Source organism: Dendropsophus ebraccatus, chromosome 15 (assembly GCF_027789765.1).
Source record: "Dendropsophus ebraccatus isolate aDenEbr1 chromosome 15, aDenEbr1.pat, whole genome shotgun sequence".
In the NCBI taxonomy this organism is placed as follows: Eukaryota; Metazoa; Chordata; class Amphibia; order Anura; family Hylidae; genus Dendropsophus; species Dendropsophus ebraccatus.
This window is the reverse complement of record NC_091468.1, coordinates 51,323,464-51,344,738: the sequence shown is the minus strand read 5'-3', so window position 1 is coordinate 51,344,738 and position 21,275 is coordinate 51,323,464. Positions and strand designations below refer to the sequence as shown.

General features: G+C 41.9%; 1 protein-coding gene across 3 annotated transcripts in view; it reads left to right on the top strand.

Moving 5' to 3' along the window:
* The window catches only part of TASP1 (taspase 1), a 125,222-nt gene that overhangs the window by 97,060 nt on the left and 6,887 nt on the right, over window positions 1–21,275 (top strand). For 2 of the 3 annotated variants that reach the window (XM_069954304.1, XM_069954303.1), the window contains exons 13-14: window positions 13,627–13,737; window positions 14,491–14,564. In XM_069954304.1, coding sequence (XP_069810405.1) covers window positions 13,627–13,737; window positions 14,491–14,564 — 185 coding nt within the window. Of the gene's footprint in view, window positions 1–230; window positions 518–13,626; window positions 13,738–14,490; window positions 14,565–21,275 lie in introns of those variants that run through there. The other variant, XM_069954305.1, reaches the window with a different exon arrangement.

Below are 21,275 nucleotides of genomic sequence, written 5' to 3'. Positions count from 1 at the left end.
AAGCGTATTTAAAGAGTTAATTAAACCGGGCCTCATGGCATTTGTACAAGTTACACCTCGTGTGCAGTTGTGGAGAGAGAAAAAAAATAAAAAAAACCATGTTTCCGATTTTTTTGCCAAAATGGAATTCCATCATATACGTTACAGTTGTTCTCAAATTATGCTGACACCTTAATAGTTGGGGAATATGGTGAAAATTACTTGTAATGTGCGATACCTGCTTGTTTCAGCAGGCTACCCTCCAGATGAAACATTCATCCCAGGAAAATAGGTGCACACTTGCATTATATGTTGGCTTGCGATATGCCTACTGGATCCAATGGTCAGATTTACAGAAGTTATTGGCAGATTTATCAAGACGACAAGGGTCAAGCCTCAAAGTTGCTCATACGTCCAACTCTGCTTTTTACGAATGCCTGTTCAGTATGTCGGATGTTCAAGAGAAAAAAAGAATATTTTTAAGTCAACTGATGTCAGAAAGTCATATGGATTTGTAAATAAATGTTGTTTAACCCCCTTCCGCCGCTGCACTAGCATAGGCTGTAGCGACGTTAATTTACGATCGAGGAAAACATAGACGCAGAAGCTGCGCCTGTGTCATCTGCGGCAGGTCCGGGCTATCAGTGATAGCTGGGGACCCGCCGCAACTCTCAGCACCGGAGGCGCGCTGCGGTGCTGAGAGTTAACCCTATAGATACTGCGGTCAGCACCACAGCATCTATAGGGCTCCTGACAGAGAATTCTCCCACTTTAGAGGGAGAATTCTCTGTCCGGTGACCATCTCCTCAGGTTTCCGGTTTTCAGGCTACGGAGGCCGGCGGGGGGAGGAAGGGAGAAAACGCAGGGCACGCGGCCGGGCGCTTTGCCCTTCCCCTCTCTCCCCTGCCAAGATTGCAACAGCGGCAGGGGACAGAGGAGAGGGGGCAGACATAGGGACATCAGCTTATGGGATCATAATGACCCCAGGTCGCGAAAGGGTTAAAAATCTCAAGTCTTCCAGAAATTATCAGCTGCTGTGTGTCCTGCAGGAAGTGGTGTATTCTATCCAGTGTGACACAGTGCTCTCTGCTGCCACCTCTATCCATGTCAGGAACTGTCCAGAACACTAGACGATCCCCATAGAAAACCTTTCCTGCAGTTGGACAGTTAATGACATAGCCAGAGGTGGCAGCAGAGAGCACTGTGTCACACTAGAAAGAATAAACCACTTCTTGCAGGACATACAATGGCTGATAAGTACTGGAAGTACCCATGCCATGGGTAACAACATCTATTTTACCCAGTACTGCTAATGATATTTCTTGTCCCAAAGTATTGCACGGGTATATGAAACAAGTACAAAGATATTCAAATACCTATTTGCAGGTCTGCAGTATTCGTTCTGGATAAATGTGTTATTGCATTAGCATACTTGTCACAATCCGGATTTTTGACATAAATTGGGTAACAAAAGGCAGTGTTTAGGGTCGTCGTCTAGCTGTCTCTAGGACTGACTGAGCGGCCAGTTCATCAGCCGAGAAGTCATCACAACTCAGGAGGAAAATTACTTCTGGCGGGGGTTCCAAGGCCAGACCCACCGCCTACCGCAGGCACCAGGAGAGGTAAGTTTTGACTTGTTATCAAATTTCCCAGGTTTGCCAGATTTTTAAAACCCCTGGACTTATTTCAATACATTACACTAGGAAAGCAATGATTGAGGAAGGAAAGGCAGCATATATGTTTTTTGACAAGACAAAAAGTGTCAGGAGCCCATCAAAAAGTAGAAGAAAGTAAGACATTACCTTAGGTGTGCGAATTTGAAATACACTAGCTTAATTAAAATTATGTATCTGCTTAGTCCACATTTTTGTTGCAAGAAAATATATACTATTGACGGATTTATCGAATTTGAGGAGAATCCGGCCTATCAAAGAAATAACTTGGGGCAGATACCCTGTGGATGTGCCCTCTGCGTTTTGCCTTTTTAATGTTAACACTGCTACTCTGCTTGAATGAATATGAACTTGCTGGGAGAACGGAAAAACATTTTGATGCAGAATACAACTACTCTATGCGTTGCTTAGCAGTAGGACGGAAAACAATTGGTCTTCATTTAGAAAAACATGAAAAGGTTCCATTAAAAATCGTTCTTGGTTTGACTCCAGAGAGCTGAGGAATGGGTTGGGCAATATCAAGTTCTCACACAAAATACCATCTTGCGCTGTGCTTGGAGGTGACCGATTTTGGCTATTTCAGTACATTTCTTCCATCCTATTTCAAGCGCATCTCTCAAACTCTATAAAAGGCTTTGGGATGTCTTCCAAGAAGGCAATGCCTGGCTTAGACACTTGGAGCTCTCTAATCTGCAGGTGATGGACAAACCAATGGCAGATGTGGGGTTTTTAATCAAAGTACAGCCAACCAATGTTTCAGGACTAAAAATAAAAGACATGGCATAATTAGATTTGTGAAAACACATTTGTTAAATGTTAATGCCCTGGACTGCGATCTGTGGAGTGGTTAATCGAACAGAGCAATGCCGGCAAATAAGACCATGTTGTATATACACGGGAGTCATCCAAAAATCCAAATATTACAGACGGGGATGTGTTACTGATGGGTACTTTTATGATGCAGCCAAGTTTACGGACTGCGGAGTTGCCATAAATATTTGTATTTTAACGCTTTCAGAAAAACTTGGACAAATAATGAGCCGATAAAATATGGTTTATAAAATGGAGATAAATCTTCTCGCCGACGGATTCTGCGGGGCAATGTTAGTGCATTTTTCCCCTTGAACTTTTGGGATGTTTAGACTATAGTAGTATATGTTCTTTCCTATTTATATTATAGCGCGGTGTGAATTATGATGGGTTTTGTATACGTATGTTTAGACACAACAAGCCATGAGGTTCAAGAACAATTGAGTGAGTATATTGAGAGCACAGACACTGGTGTCATGCCGGCGACAGTGTGCTTGCAATACACAGTTATTTCCTGATATACAAAACTATAACTGTAACCAGAGGATGGAGGGTTGTCTGTTTACGTATAGCTTGTCTATATACAACATACTTTAAAGAGCTGGACAACCAGAGTCGACATCAAGATGTCCAGCAGAACTGCTAATAGTTAAACTGCTAGCAGTCTTTTGAATTCAGAATTCGAGCACTTCTGGGGGCATGAACGTTGGGGGGGGGGGGGGGGGGGGTTGTATTCACTGTTATGAAGGTGTACATGTATACTGAGTGTATATTCTCCATTTTTCTTATTAGGTTAAATATTATATGGTATGTTTGTGTGTTGCAGGCAGTATAAACACCACCAGTCTATTGACATCTGGAATGTAAAAGTGCATGTATGTGTAAGCTTTAAATATGTTCACCTGCAACCAAAAATAAGTTTCGTGTGGAGCTGGTTGAGCATAGCACAGTAACAAAATATAGGCCACTCCGACTGCCTTGATCCTGCAGATCTCTTGTCAAGGGATGATGAGTAATTGCTGGGAGCTAAAGAAACTCTTTCAGTGGGTTTATCTTTTAAAGCAGACCTGTCATCACGTCCGGGATTATACTTTACTTGCCGCACTATACGGGGCGTTATGCATGCTATGGAAACCTCTCTCCATCAATTTGCCTGCTCCTGAACAAGCAGTTATGTCCCTTTTCAACAGACATGCTGGGGAAACCTGTAACTGGGATTGAGCATATGTGTAAGGAGCTGTTATAGGCGAGCGTTCCTGCATCTTGGACTGTAGTACATTAATAAACATAAAGGGGTTAAAAAATCTGCAATTGCCAGTAAGCGAGTGTTCACATGTAAGCTTGTAGTTTATAGATTTCACACAAGCGACATGTAATCTGCGAGTTTCAAAATGTATTTTCTTTTGCTTTCAATTGTTGGACACAGCATGAAATCTGCAGTAAAGCCCTTAGCATCACATCCCTGTCATTGGTTGCAGATTTTTGGCAGATGACATGTAGAGATGAGCAAAACTACAGTAAGGGTCCTATTCCATAGGCAGACCAGGGCCTGATCAACAATGTAAACGAGCGCCAATCTGCTAGATTTACTGGGCCTATTCCACGGCCCAATAATCATTTAGCGAGGGCTGCAGGGACATAGTTACCTTGCAGCGCTTGTTAAACATCATACGTTACCTATCCAGGCTGCAGGACTTCTGCGCTCCTTCTCCCGATCCTACGCGCAGCAGCAGCTGCGGAGCGGCCTGTCTGAACCGACAGACCGCTCAGCCAATCACTGGCCGCTGTGTTTCCAGCCAGTGATTGGCTGAGCGGTCTGTCAGCTCAGACAGGCCGCTCCGCAGCTGCTGCTGCGCGTGGGACTGGGAGAATGAGCGCAAAAGACCTGCAGCCTGGATAGGTAAAGTATGATGTTTTTAAATCTGTCACCCGTCGCGCACCGCTATTCCACGTAACGATGCACGAGTAGCGACCGATGATTTTAGGTTTGAACCTCAATGAATGATCAGCCGATGACCCGATCATCGGCTGATCGTTCTCTCTATTCCATGGAGCGATAATCGGCCGATTATCGCTCTGTTGAATAGGCCCCTAAGTCTGGGTTTGCAAAAACCCTGTGATCGGCATTTGACTCCTGGTGGCTTAAGATGATGGATGCAACCCTTTGGCTGTATTCATGTTTTCCAGGTGGCCCATCCATCCATCTTTTCCAGCCACCGGAAGTCAAATGGCAAGCATTCAGGTTTGTGCAAACCCAAACTTCATGTAGTTTTGCTTATTAGGTGTCACGGTCCAAGACACACCGCAAAAGGACACCGGGAGAACGTGGACCTGTAGGCTCTTTATTGTTTTCAACATAATAGTTGCAAGATATTAAAAGCTGCCTAATGGCAAACAACTCATCTTTCGTACCTGGTAAGTAGATACAAGATATAGGGTGAAGCCGCAGCAGTATGTAGTCACTGCCTTTGCCCTTCTCCCAGCCAACTATGCATGATGGACATTCTGAGGACTGGGAGGGGTTATTGCCTTCCTATGGATCTACAAAGTAGATGGATTCTTGTCGTCTTTCAACCTTATTAACTATGTTACTGTGTTAATGGGAAGCCTAATCAAGTTTCAATGGGTGGAAGGCGATTTAGAGGCAGCGTTTCTACGGTTATCTGCCCCCCATGCTTCCCTACTGGGTACCTGGATATTTAAAAGATGCCGCCCTGGTGCAGACTACCAGGCACATTGTATGGGAGAACGGCTTACAGAGCACCAGGGATGTGACTGGTTCCCTTTAAGGCAAATCCGCAGCATATGATTTTAATAGCAGCAGGTTTTCAGATTCTTAGCCTGAAAATGTGAGCATACCCTAAGGGGCCTTTTACACGGGCCGATTATCATGCAACAAATCGATTAATTATTCCAATTTAATCAATAATCTTCTAGTGTAAAAGCAGCAATGATCAAATGATGAACAAAAATTTGTATATCGTGGATCACATCTTTTGAGCTGACCTCAAAATTATCGTTAATCGCTCTCAAATCCTTTAGTGTAAGCACCCATCGTTCACAGTATTTAGATACGAACGCAATTACGATTGCATTAACGTTTCGTATCAGTTTATCTTCTCGTCTAAATGCCTATCATTTACAATAAAATCATTGCTTGTCGTTCGCTAAATGAGCGCTGGCTGTAAGCGATTTATCTGTAGGTGTAAAAGCACTCTAAGAGTATCTTCCCATACTGTAGATTTGTTGTAGAAATTTCTTCGGCTGTCCCGTTTATCTGAAGAGGACCCGCAGAAATCTATATTACCCCACTCGAATATATGGAGTGTATCTTCAGTAACAGAAATGTGTGCAACGAATCTGCTGTGTGCGAACAGATCCTAACGTTCATTGTCTTAAGTAAAGTAAAAAATTAACATAAAAAGCAGGAGTTGTTTTAACCACTAAATAACCTTTAAATGTCTATATCATGTATCAGGATTGAAATACACCGGCTGCAAAATGTCAGTAATGTGACATGGTAACATCTGCACTCTGCTGCTTTGACATCTTCCTCGTGATGCTGATACTACATAGGGTGGAGGACACTCAAATAAAAAAAAAAAAACGTTTTCCATTTGTGTTTTTTGTTTAAATAATGGACTAAGAAATCTTCCCATCCTATACTTTAGAGATGGTGGATTTATTGTGACGGGTCAACGTTAACATTTCTACCGCTGTAAAGTGCGTTTGAAAGATACGTAATAACTGAAATCTTGCACTCCATAACGTTCCGTTCTAATCCTCGCTCTTCTCAGGTTTCTCCTGCTTTTACCCCATGCTGTTCCTGAGTAGGTTTTTTTCCTTCATCTTAATTCTCTGACCTCCAACTCCCCTGCTAGTCTTCAACTTTTTTTTTTTTTCTTTTCTTTTTTTCTTATCTTGGCAAGTACATCATCCTCTTTACAGGAGGCGAATAGCACTGTCACATTTACCTCTTTTTCAAGGCTGGGTTAAATTCACGACATAACTACTTTGATCTCGCTTCATGCTATGAAGAGCTTTGTAAGAAACAATGCACTGAATATATTTGTCAGTGTAATCACCTGCTGAACAATTGAAGGCATTGAGAATAGTAATGTCTTTGTGCATGGATTAATACTATCCACATCATGCATCAGTCCCATTCATCATTTGGCTTCTTCTCTTATTTCACATGAACTGTAAGCCCCTGGACATTCTGTGCATTAGTCTATATTTCTGGGAATTTTGTTTACCAAATTGCCGCTCGTCTAATCGTCTTCTTTCATTCTTGGCACAGGGAGCTTTCGAGATTTCTGTACTTTGCCCTTTCTTATTTTACTTGATACACAGCTGGTGAAGTTTAAGAGTAGAAAAAAAAAATCAATGTAACTCGTTCCACCAGTGTTACATTCATTGCGGAATGTGAACTTTTGAAGTGAATTTTCGAAATTGGGGCGGATTTTGGCTAAAATATTTGGCAAAAACAATTTGTAGAATATCTCTGGTTATCGATTTTTTTTTTTTTTTTTTTTTTTTATTTCATTCCCACTTGACAAGTAACAGTCACCGTTTGTTCATTTGATTCCTAAATCGCCTTTACCAAAAATGATTCCCGACCTTGGGGAAAAAATGGTCTAAAACATTGGCCACAAGGTGTCTCACTTCACTGCAACCTGCTCTTCACTGCCTGTTAGTGGAATTCCATCTCTTAAAGGAGAAGTCTGGCCAAAATTATTTTTTGATATGTTATTACTAGGGATGGTCCGAACCTGCCAAGGTTCGGGTTCGTACGAACCTGAACTCTTGGCAATGATTCCCGCTGTCTTCCACCTCCGTGGAGAGGGTGGATACAGCCGGAGGACCGCCTAGAAAACTGGGATACAGCCATAGCCATAGGCTGTATCCCAGTTTTCTAGGCGGTCCTCCGGCTGTATCCCCCCTTTCCACGGAGGTGGAAGACAGCAGGAATCATTGCAGAGAGTTCAGGTTCGTACGAACCCGAACCTCGGCAGGTTCGGACCATCCCTAGTTATTAATTTTGGAAAGTAATACAAATTTCTAATGTACATTAATTATGGGAAATGCACATATAGGCCTATTTCCCTTAATTTAGTAGATCATGGAGTGTTAGAGTTCTCTCAAGCAGTGACGCCACAACGAAGGGTGTAATTCCTATGGAGTGTCCAGCAGGGGGGCGCTCTATATGTAGAAGTCTATGGGACTTTATTGTTTCTATGGATGTCTATGCAAAGTAATGGAATGGAATGTAGTGATCAGTGTGCTTTATTGAATGAATCCATCAATGGAATACTTTGGGGAGCAAGTGTCCTTGCTCCCCAAAGTATTCCTTAAATGAATTCAATCAGTACATTTGGATATCCATCACAGTAAGCCCGCCGTACCGCCGCCCCCCGCCGCCGCACTTGACTATATACACTGAACTACTAATACTATGAGCAAAAATTAGGTGAGTGTAGACGGCACTGTGTGGCAATATATCAAGCGATAAGGCGGCACTCCAGGAATAGTGAATAATAAAGTGAATTTATTCACCCATAATGTGCAATACTAATACTATGAGCAGGTGATGGGAGTAGTAGCTGGGTTATGCCTATGACATGCCTGCTTCTGCTGATGCCGCCGGGCGCAGCCGCTCATCACACAGGAGCCATCATGCCCCCTCCGCTCCCCCCCTCCTCCTTCTTCCACTATCCCACGGCTACTTCCACTTCCCACTATCCCACGGCTGAATCCCCACCTGGCCGTGGGGGAGCAGAGCGGGCATTATGGCTCCTGTGTGATGAGCGGCTGCGCCCGGCGGCATCAGCAGAAGCAGGCATGTCTTAGGCATAAGCCAGCTACTACTCCCATCACCTGCTCATACTATGAGCAGGTGATAGGAGTAGTAGTTCAGTGTATATAGTCAAGTGCGGGGGGCGGCGGTTCGGCGGGCTTACGGTGATGGATATCCAAATGTACTGATTGAATTCATTTATGGAATACTTTGGGGAGCAAGGACACTTGTCCCCCATAGTATTCCATAGATGGATTCATTCAATAAAGCACACTGAACACTACATTACATTCCATTACTTTGTATAGACATCCATAGAAACAATAAAGTCCCATAGACTTTTACATATAGAGCGCCCCCTGCTGGACACTCCACAGGAATTACACCCTTCGTCGTGACGTCACTGTTTCTGAGAGAATTCCGACACTCCATGATCTACTAAATTAAGGGAAATAGGTCTATATGTGCATTTCCCATAATTAATGTACATTAGAAATTTGTATAACTTTCCATAAGTAATAACATATCAAAAAATAATTTTGGCTGGACTTTTCCTTTAACCCCTTAAGAACAGGGCCCATTTTCGTTTTTGCGTTTTCGGTTTTTCCTCCTTGTGTTTAAAAGGCCATAGCACTTGCATTTTTCCACCTAGAAACCCATATGAGCCCTTATTTTTTGTGTCACTAATTGTACTTTGCAAATGCAGACTGAATTTTTGCATTAAGTATACTACGAAACCAGAAAAAAAATTCAAAGTGTGGTGAAATTGAAAAAAAAAACGCATTTGTTTTATTTGGGGGAACTGTGTTTTTACGCCATTCGCCCTGGGGTAAAACTGACGTGTTATGCATGTTCCTCAAGTCGTTACGATTAAAACGATATATAACATGTATAACTTATATTGTATCTGATGGCCTATAAAAAATTCAAACCATTGATAACAAATATACGTTCCTTAAAATCGCTCCATTCCCATGCTTATAACGCTTTTATCCTTTGGTCTATGGGGCTGTGTGAGGTGTCATTTTTTGCGCCATGATGCGTTCTTTCTATCGGTACCTTGATTGTGCATATACGACTTTTTGATTGCTTTTTATTACATTTTTTTTCTGGATTTGATGCGACCAAAAATGCGCAATTTTGCACTTTGGGATTTTTTTGCGCTGACGCCGTTTACCGTGCGAGATCAGGAATGTGATTAATTAATAATTCGGGCGATTACGCACGCGGCGATACCAAACATGTTTATTTATTTATTTGTTTACTTTTATTTAAAACCTGGGAAAAGGGGGGTGATTCAGACTTTTTTATTAGGGGAGGGGGCTTTTTACTATAAACAACACTTTTTTTTTTCTTTACACATATACTAGAAGCCCCCCTGGGGCGATCAGACCGTGCCCGCTAATAGCGGTGGTCCCGGGCTAATGAGGACATATGACGTACCGGTACGTCATATGTCCTTAAGAGGTTAAGGGGCCATTCACATGTCTGCAATATACTGTCTGTGCACAGACTGTATACTATGGACCAAAGCTGAGAACACCCAACATCATTATTCATTATGATCTCGGGAGCGCTGAAACTTAAAATTTTCATGCTACTGTACTGACACATGATAGTTAAAGATGATTCCGGGAGTTCCAAGGTCCGGTCGGCAGTATACATGCCGCGTGCGGAACATATATGGTGGAGGTGTACAGTAAATGGCCCCTAAGAGCACCTAGGACAGAAAGCAGAGACAGGTCTATGTGCTGGAGAGAGTCTATCTCTGAGCCTTTCTGTCTCTTCCAGAAGATCCACCCTGTGCCTGAAAGGTAAACCATAGTTTCCCCCTCTTTCCCATAAGGTTCAGGACAGTTGTCCTTTTATGCAAATACTTGCTGAATATATTCCTCCTCCTTTTAGCTCGTCATTAGCAGCAGTTTGCTGCTTACCAGGGCTGCTTTCATGGTGGTAACCCCTTTATTGCTTATCCTTTTTCTGTTTTTCATTTCTTCTTACATAGCACCTTGCATAGCCAGTACATCAATACACCAATCAAATAATTGGTCAGTTTGGCTGCACTATTAGTGTCATAATGTAATTGTTAGGGATGAGCGAATTTACAGTAATAACAAAGCAAACTGCTTTGCTCTCTCTGCAGTCTGCTTATCAGCCTGCTGCCTTTTATCTCAGTGCTGCTCCATGACGCTCCTCCCTAGGTGATGGGAATAGCTGAATCTAGTCCTGGGAAACTGGGAGAAGTTTCCCAGGACTAGGTCCAGCTTTTCCCAGAACACTGAGAGGAGCAGCACTGAATTAGGGTCCTATTCCATGGGCTAATGGGGGCTAGATCGGCGCTCGTTTACTGGGCCTATTCCACGGCCCAATAATCGTTAAGCAAGGGCTGCATGGACATCGTTACCGATGTCCTTGCAGCCCTTGTTTGAACACCATAAATTACGTACACATATTGCAGGTCTTCTCCTGCGCTCCTTCTTCCTCCTGCGCGCAGCAGCAGCTTTGGTGCGGCCTGTCTGAGCTGACAGACTGCTCCGGCAATCACTGGCTGCGGCGGTCCTGGCCAGTGATTGGCTGAGCGGTCTGTCAGCTAATACAGGCCTCACCGAAGGAGAAGCCCTGCAACATTTTTAGGTAATGTATGGTGTTTGTGAGATCGCCAATCGCCCGCCGCGCATCGCTATTTCACGCAGTGATGCGTGGTCGGTGACCGATGATTTTAGGTTTGAACCTAAAAAATAAACAATCAGCCGATGACGTGATCATCGGCAAATCGTCTCTACTCCACAGAGCGACAATCGGCCGAATCGGTCTGAGGAATAGGCCCCATAGAAACCAGCAGACTGCTGATATAACAAAGCCATTTGCTTTATTACTGTAAATTCACTCATCTCTAGTGATAGTGTCGAGGAATGTTGTGAAAAACTAGAAACTGTAACTTCCGATTTGTCTTCTAACCCTTCATTTTTGCTCCCTCTTTTTCTTAACCTCTTGCCGCTCTCTAGTAGCTTTCTCGTCAGGAGTCTCAAAAATCACATAGTTCTGCTGTTGTGGAATTTGCTTCTAACTAATTGAACATCTGTTTTTCTTGCATGTTCCCTCGGTTTTAATTCCTAAGTTTGCCCTTTTCAACCATCTGCAATCTGGTTTCTGTTGGTTGTTGCTTTCTTTTCTCGGCTAAATTGCCCTAACAAGAGTAACCTTGTGATTTAGTTATACGATCCCTGCCATGGAACAATCACAACATCTTCCCTTCTCCATCTCGTCTGATGCTTTTGCACGGTCACTTTTTACCATCTTGTGTCACAATTTTTGGACAAGTAACTTTTCAGAAGAACTTACGGTTGCACAAATATCTACAGTCACAATATTTAAAAATACAAATATTTTTTCATTATGTGTTCCAGATATACAAAATAGAAAAAGATTTTTAAAAAATGGTGGCACAGTATTAAAAAAAAAAAAAAAAAAACACATTGTATCCCGCATAGTACCCCAAGATTCTTTTTTTTATGTTCTTTGTGCCTTTAAAATAAACCTAAAAAATCTGACTTGTTATATCAAACCTTACTAATGTTCAGACCAGCTACATAAGTTCTGTAGTAATCTCGACCGTTATTGCAAATCGGCAACAACGGCCCTCATTATTACGGAACTTACATAGTGCTGCCCTCTATGGAATCCTGGCCGGAGTGTATACACATAGTATACACTCCGGCTGGGATCCCTAGCGGCGCTGCAAAAAACTGACATGTCAGTTTTCTGCGGCCACTATTCATTGAATAGCGACCGCAGAGAACTTATAAGTTCACCCAATGGAGCGTGCGGCTCCGGCCTCATGCTCCATTTGTGTGCGGTGTGGAATTCGGATGTGGGTGCACACTGATGCGCCCGCATTCGAATTCAGCTGCAGTGAAGATTATCCTGCCAATACTACAGTACTGGCCGGGATGATCTTCTCTGACACAGCCGTTCCGTGACCTGACCGGGTCACAGAACGACCAGTGTCTTATGCCATGTGAACATGGCCTAATACTGTAAAGAAAAAGCGAAAAATCTTATTGCATCAGTTGTCACCATTATACATGGTGTGCTTTACATACACAGAATTATGATCTTTGTCATTCCTGCTACCAAGCATAACATTTTTTCATTATATTTATGATTGGTGATATATTTTATGATAGGTTCACTGTGTGCTCTTTAAGAACTTGTGCATATACTGAGAGAGTTCTTATGATGCGTAGTTCTGGTTCTGATATGTGAATATAAATCTAGATTTACGTTATAATAAAAAAAAAAGGATATGTTTTGTAAACATAACTAATTGAAATGTTATAAACTTTTTCCAATATAGTTTATATATCAATTATAAATATATATTTATGTTCAATATCTGTACTTGCAGTCACTAGTGACGTGTAAGATGTAACAGCCGGCATAGATCTGTTAGCTGTACTTTGAAGAGTCCTGTATCTGTGCTGATCACATGACCATTTGCTTTGCATAAGCTTTTTCCCAGAATTCTCAGTGGAGCTTGAGTTCAGCCTCCATAGGCCTTTATGTTGATCTCCTCAAGGAGAAATATTACCCCTCTGGTCTTCCGACACAGGGCTCTCTGCAGTCAGCACCCTGCTGTGTACTGACAAGGAGCAAGAACCCCAAAACATTTGTCTAAAGATTGGTAATGTCTCCTTCTCGGGTAATGGCCTAGCTTGGTTTATTAAAGGGGTTGTCCAGCGAAAAAATTTTTCTTTCAAATCAACTGGTGCCAGAAAGTGTAATTTACTTCTATTAAAAAATCTCAAGTCTCTCTGCTCTCTGCTGACATCTCTGGCCGAGACAGGAACTGTCCAGAGCAGCAGAGGATTTCTATGGGGATTCATAGAAAACCGAAAGAAGAGTTCCTGTCTCGGCCAGAGATGTCAGCAGAGAGCAGTGTGTCAGACTGAAAATAAAACAACATTTCCTGCATGACATACAGGAGCTAATAAGGATGGGAAGACTTGACATTTTTTAATAGAAGTAAATTACAAATCTATATAAGTTTTTGTTACCAGTTGATTTGAAAGAAAAAGTTTTTCGCTGGACAACCCCTTTAAATCCCCAGTCATACACACTTTGCAGAAATGCAGCCGAAAATTTGCCGGAGCTAGGAGTGACCCCAGGAGGAATATAAAGTATATCCCATTTCTTTATATTTCATATTCTTTCAAACCCACTTTTGACTTTGGCTCATTTTTTACTATAGAAAATACGCAGCATTTCTAATGTTAGATCATCAAAATGTTAGTGTCTTGCTATCAGCCAATTTGATTTTCATCAATGTTTCTTCATTGTCCAATATCTAACATCATTTTTTTTTAGGCTCACCCTTCCTGGCTAATGAAGATAGCATTCTTGGAGGTGTAATTGTTCTTCGATCATGTACATGTTCCTCGAAGTTGGACTCGGCAGATGATAAGCAGGCTCTTCTAGGTACAAAATGGAAAAAGTTAATAGCTGAGGTTGTGTTTATGTCACAATTGTGCTCTTCATGGCTGTCAAAACTGGATGCTGATGTATGCCTCCACAGGTCCCATTGAAAATAGTCAACTAGTGCAGTGCTTCTCAAACTGTGAGGCGGGCCTCACCAGTGAGGTGCCCCCTAGTTGTTGGTGAGGCCCAGCTGAGGAGCCAGTTTTCACAAAGTAACTGTGATCTGCACAGTCCTTTTGCTGTTTGCAGAAATCTCCATTTTAACAACATAATTCATTTATTTTGTACTTAATTTATTAGTATATAGATCTTCGGAGACAGGTGAAAGCTAGCCCTAGCATTATCTCAGTTTTTAAATGGACTTTCACCACAGATAGTGAGCCCCAGGTACTCTCTTGGTCAGTCTGGTGAGGCCCAGGCATTGCCTTGGTCTGTTGGGTGAGGCTCCAGTAGAAAAAGTTTGAGAAGCACTGAACTAGTGTATATGTTAATTTATTGAATACACGCTTGCAGTGCTTTGAAGTCTAAGTTAAAAGATGTGTGTGTTCAGGAAAGGACCTGAACCTCATTAGCCAACTACGCTCGGGCCATTTAAGTTAGTTAGGTCTGTCCCTGTCCATTCTTTTACTTCAGCATCCCATTTCCCCAGGTTGCGGTCATTTACATGCCATGGAGGCCACAATTGGGATGTAAACACAGTATTAGTCCTACATTCAGATTTGTTCATGCCTGATTCTTGCTTTTCCTTTGCAGTTGAGTTCCTATGGAGCCATACTACAGAGAGCATGTGCGTTGGCTACATGTCTGCACAGGACGGCAAAGCCAAGGTTTGTAAAACCCAATTTATGCTTGAAGGGAAATTATCATTTATATCTTTTATTAACTAAGGCTGGGTTCACACCGATCTGTCGACCAAGACTGATGGAGAGGGGAGAAGTCGATGGGGACCACCCTGATGACTTTCAGGCAGCATAAAGCTGGGTTCACACTACGTATATTTCAGTCAGTATTGTGGTCCTCATATTGCAACCAAAACCAGAAGTGGATTGAATACACAGAAAGGCTCTGTTCACACAATGTTGAAATTGAGTGGATGGCCGCCATTTAATGGCAAATATTTGCTGGTATTTTAAAACAACGGCTGTTTTATTGAAATAATGGCCGTTATTTACTGTTATATGGCGGCCATCCACTCAATTTCAACATTGTGTGAACAGATCCTTTCTGTGTTTTTAATCTACTCCTGGTTTTGGTTGCAATATGAGGACCACAATACTGACTGAAATATACGTAGTGTGAACCCAGCCTAAAATTGAATTGAAAATTTTTTTATTTTTATTTTCTGTACATAGCAGAGACAGCCATCTTGCCCGAGCTGTTCTTTTTAGACTTGCTTTACAGCAGCTACATGTATCATGGGAAACTAGGCATGTTCCATGTTCTATGCAGGGAGGAGAAGGAGGCGGTGATCTTTGAGCATGACTGGATCCCGTGTTTTTAAAAGATGTATTAGTGAATGATAGTGATATCTAAAATTAATTTAAAAAAAATAATAATAATGGTAAACATTTAAAATTTGATTAAAACAGTAGGTCATTTCCTTTAATTCTTGATATATTCCATTGAAGCTTATTCATTTACAGTGAGCCCCTCGCTCACAGTAATTCTATTATTAGGGTCTACCAAATTAACAATTATGATCTGGAAAAGGTCGGCACTCCGATGAAAAGCGGTGCCTGGGCCAAATAGGAAATATCAAAAGGAAAAATCCCGGCACTCGCCAACTTCTGCAAAGTGATTTATTTACACGTGCATATACAGACAGGCGGATATTCCTTTTGATACCAAATTAACAATGTGAGAACCCTGACCTCAAAGATCTTCAGGAACAGATGTTATAGTTAGATGTCCTTTTATGTTCTCTCACTTCCTAGACCATAATGTATGCTGCTGTGTTTTTTTTTTTCATGTTTTCATCCACAAATTAAAGCCAGGACCCCATATCAGCATATTTTCTGTATGAATTTTTATTATTATTATTCTTATCTTATCTTGTCTTTTCTTTATTATATTATATATTATTATATTATATCTTTGTGATGGTGAAAAAGAATTAAGGTCTTTTTCTCACGTTCCATGCGTGGTCTTTTAATTAAAGGGGTATCCCAGCGGGGGGGGGGGGCACTTTTTCGCTGGGATCGGGGAGGAGGTGGCTAAGGGAAAAGACGTCCACTCACCTTCCCGGTTCCAGTGGCGGGTCCCGCTGCGCTCCGGTCCCCGGTTCCCGGACGCTTCCTGGTGTCTGACGCAGGCCCGAGACGTGATGTCTCAGGTCCACTCAGCCAGTCAGTAAAGGAGGCGGGATCCGTTTCAAGTCCGTATCGTCAAGACGTATCGTCTCGGGCCCATGTCAGACACCAGGAAGCGGCCAGGGACCGGAGTGCCGCGATGCAGGACTCGCCGCTGGAACCGGGGAGGTGAGTGGACGTCTTTTCCCTCAGCCACCACCTCGTCCCAGCGAAAAAGTGCCCCCCCCCGCTGGAGTACCCCTTTAAGGACATTTGGCTACAGAATAAAGTTTGGCATTCCCGGCATCATCATTTATGATGCTGCGGTGAGCTTTGAAACTGTTTAAATCTACTTAGCGACTGTACTGACATAGTTTCAGAACTCCGAACTTTGTTCCATAGCACATTGTCCGTAATTACGGACCGTGCACACTTTACAGTATTTCAGATAGTTGGCTTCTATATCTAATTTATTCAGATGAACTATTTCTTTTTTTTCCAAAAATAAAAGTTTATATTTATTTAATTTTATTTATTTTTAAGTACATTCATATAAAGTGATACTGTCACCACCTTTCTGTATGAGGACTTCTCTACACAACTGAAAAGCTTAAATTCTGCAGTTTTCATACCTCACTTTATAATAGATTTCTTGGTGCTTGGTCCAGTGAAAAATGTTTTTTATTGTTGGTGGATTGTGCCACTTTGGCGGGGCTTCATGTCCGCAGGGGCACTTAGTCCTGCCCACAACGGCACCGTAGACCCCACCCCTCTGTGACATCACCTGCGTCTAGGCCCCACCTCAGCTCCCATTGGAATGGGCAGAGCTAGAGGGGGCGGGGCTCTGCCCATTCTAATGGCCACGAGGGGGTAGCCTAGATGCCAATGCTTGTTTTATTTACTATACATACCTTTTTTTATGGGTCTATCGTATTTGGAAAGTTTTTTTGCTTTTAGCTCTATTCTTCCTGACAAAACAGACACCTCGGCTAAACCTGACATTCCCATTGTAAGTTGGTAGGGACTGTTGTGTGATGCGGCCCTGCATTGTGGTTTCCATTAAAAGCGGAAACCACAGCATAGATGTTAACAGAACTTTATACAATACATTCCTCAAAGAACAATTCCTTGTCATTTTTTTTTAGTGTGCTGCCACCAGTCCATTCTCTATAAAACAATGTTGTATTTATGCATATACTACTAAAAGCACCAATCTGCCCTAATTTGGGATACAGTAATAAAGTTATCAGAACACTTCTATACAGTTTTATGCCTATTGCAAGGCCTTAAGGATGGTGCATTTTTTTTGTTTTGTGCTCTATGACTTCATATGTCAGGGGCCACCTCCTCAGACCCTATACTAGGAATAACAAAGCATTTTACCTTTCCTAAAGTTCCCTTTAATATAAACTGATGTTTATAGCCCCTTTAGTGGAAGAGAAATGGACGCATTGTAATATAAATCTGTTTTTTGTCGTTGTTTTTTTGCCTACTGCCATTTTTTCTCATTGACAGTCTTTATAGTAGTAGCAGATATTTCTGAAAATTCATGCCAGGGAGACTCGGCTAAGCAATTTCTAGTCCTATATTCAAGGGATTGGCAGAACACCAAAGCTAGTATTCTAAAACTGTAATCTTACATTATTAGGGTTTCTTTAAATGGTAAATTAGAACCTTAATAATAATTTTATTCATCTTCATAAAACATAAAAGGGCAGGTGGTAAACCACATACAATTAAATACCGTAATCCCATCTGCAAAGCACTTAGTGATACAGATTTGTAATAATGCAGCCTTGTTGCCTGTCATTGTATAGTCATGTCTCTGACTTGTGTGGTTTCTCTGGAAATCCTGAACAACCACATTTTCTACATCTGTGGCCTAAAGCTGTGCAGAGCTATAGAATCGTTGAGCAAGTGACTAGGTTATTTTTTCCAGCAGTCTGTTCAATTTTTTTAAGGTGTTTTCCAGGAAAAATAGGCTGATGAGCTCTCCACGAGATAGCTCATCAGTCACTGATCAGCGGGGCGCCAACACCCTGCACCCCCATAAATCAGCGTGGATAACTCATCAGTTATTTTGCCTGGAAAACCTTATTTAGCAGGATTTACAAATCTAATTTATATGTATTCCCATCACCTAAACTTTTTGTTAAAGTGTCATTGTCATATTTTTTTTTTTTAGAAATCAATAGTACAGGCAATTTTAAGAAACTTTGTAATTGGGTTTATTAGGCAAATATGCCATTATCTGCATTCAAAAAGACTTTCCCCAGGTCCTTCCCCCCCCCCCCCTCCTCTCTCTCATCCACTGCTAATTATCAGAAAATCTCGACTCTTTTACATCAGTCGGGCCCTGTGTAACCTATGGAGAGGGGAGGAGGGAGATTAGTTACCAGCAGAGAGCAAAGAACAAAGGATTACACAGTGGGACCTATGTGAAAGCTAGTATTCAGAGGTCTGAGGGGTCAGTGCTGACTGTCAGAGGAGATAGCCCGGTGATGTAGCTGTAAATTAACTCTTTGCTGTCCTGTTTTGGTCCCTCATCTCCCTCAACCCCTTCCTTCTCCATAAGAGAACAATGAAGACAGGGGGGAGAGCTTCAAACTGCTTTTTCATGATAAAAATGCATTTTTCGGCTAATAAAGCCAATTACAAAGTTTCTTAAAATCGCCTGTCCTATTACATAGTTACATAGTTAATACGGTTGAAAAAAGACACATGTCCATCAAGTTCAACCAAGGAGGGGATGGATACAGGGAAGGGGGAGGGGTGATAGGTTCTATACATATGCATTTATATTATTTTGGTCTAAGAACTTGGTGTCAGTACAGTTTCTGCAAAAAAAAAATTTAAACAACAGTGCCACTTTAAATCCAAGAAAAACAATTTGCTAAATGCTTTGCATTAGCAGAATTGCGTTGTTTTGCAGTTTGTCCCCTTTGGCCGAGATTTTGGAGAGCTTGTAAGTATGCTCCCCCCCCCATTTCCCACTGAGCTAATCCAGGGCTGGGATTGTCCCTGGAGACACATAACGTCATTGGGAGACACAACGATGCTTAGCTGCGTTAACTTAGCACTGCCACGTCCCATCCTCACTCTCCCCCCTGAGTTGCCCAGTTGAACCCTTTAGTATTCTTATTCAATATTCTGAATGAATATTCTGTTTTTCTGAAAGCTTTGAAATTTTGAGCCATTGATTAGCAAAATAATTTTAATAAATTTAATAGTAGCAGTCTGGTGGTGTAGTCTGGACCGCTCCCTGTAACAGCCATTTACCTTTTGTTATCTAGGCTTCCATATTGCTGTGCAAAGCTAGTCAGTATTCACATTGGTCTCTGTCTTCTTATGGCTCACAATATAAATTCCATGTCACCTGGAGGAAACTTCCACAAACACTTGAAGGACATGTGTTTTAGCCAATGGTCGGGTTCGAAACCCAGGACCCCAACAAGGCAACAGTGCTGACCATTACACTTGATATTGCCATATTTGAGTACCCTGCCTATGCATCCCGTGCCTTCCCAAAACAGCATTTGTACTATTTAACCTCTGAAGCCAAAAAGCTCATTGCAAAACCACAGTAATTTGTGGTAAATGTGTGTGCGTGGTTTGGCCATGTGGCACACTGCCATTCAGCCTGTAAGAACATACCTTTAAAACTGTTCATTTTAGTTAATTATCTTCAGTTCCCTAGCAATAAATGTCTTGCAGAGCTGTATGTATCTCAGGGTTTACTATAAACTTTTCTTCCTTCTCGAGCTATATGCTAACCTGTAGGTAACTTTTTTTTAGTCAAGCTCTTTCAAGGTTTTAGTTTCAAAGCTCTTTAAGGAATCTATCTGTATGCTGCTTTAGAGCGATGGTTTGCCTTCTGGTGGGTAGCTAATTTGCATAGCTTTTTCCAGGTAGAGTTGCTTATAACACAGCTGGTGGTCTCCACAAGGAGAAACAGTATCTCCTCAGAGCTACACCGATGATTTCTCAGGCCTATATATGTGGTATTCTTTTCTGTACTGATGATTGGCAAGAACCCCAAAACAGCTGTCTACGGATCTCTATACCCTCCAATAACAAGAACATACACCGAGTGTATGGGGCATTAGCAAACATGTCCTGCTATAGCACTCTGCAATATTCACAAATTTCACGGAGAAACAATGGAGCGGCGTGTCAACAATTTACCCCTTTTCTGGATATATGTTCCAGTTGGACCTCCATTAATCATATAGGTCTTCTAATAGACTTTCAGATAGATTTTTTACCCTGTTGATGGGGCATAACTTTGAATCTTGGAATAAAACCTTTAATGTGGCTATCCTTTACCCCAGCTTTTTAGTAAAGGACCCCCAGCTTTCCATGGACGGCATAAAGGATACAAGCCATAGACAGCAGCCATCTCTGTACGATGTAAATTTATGGTGATCACATGATTTAGCCATGTCACCACTACTTTTGCGTTATTTTGTTCACTTCAAAGAAAGAAAACACTAGGGGAACGGTCAACTAGATCAATGCTGAAATGGCCGATGTTTAAAGGAGTACTCCGGCGCCCCCCCCCCCCCCCCAAAAAAAAAAAAAAAACAACAACAAACAGACACACAGAATATATACTTACCATCCTTACTGTGAATATCCCACCGGCCGCGTCTCCACAATCTTCGGCCGCCATCTTCACTTCCGGGTCCCGGTGACGTGAATGGGAGAGAAAAGGCTGCCCGTGCACATACGCATCGGCAGCCTTTTCATTGGCTGGAGCGCATCACATGGTTTCCAGCAAGCTCAGCCAATCAAACTAAAAGCTATGTGAATGTGATGCACTCCAGCCAATGAAAAGGCTGCTGGCGCATAGCAGGACAGCTTTTTGACACATATTACAAAGTTCTATAACTTTGTAATGTGTGTCATTTAAGCAGAAAAAGAAAATCGCCGCACTACCCCTTTTAAGCCTTCAAAGGAGGCCTTCAAGTGAACAGTTGGTGTGAGGGATAGGCACAGTAACACTTTAATCTGACGCAGTATAATAGATTATCATGTTATCATTTTCACTGTATTTTATGATTGCCATTACCTTTATAAGAGTTGCATGAGACTTAAAACACATATCCTATTAACAGAAAAATTTACCTATAAAGCATGTCAAGTCTGCCGAGGGACATGTTTAGAAACTGCAGCATAGCAATATTTGTGAAATGGTTGAAGGGGTAGTCCCATCTCAACTAACATTTTTGCAAATACATTAATTTGCAA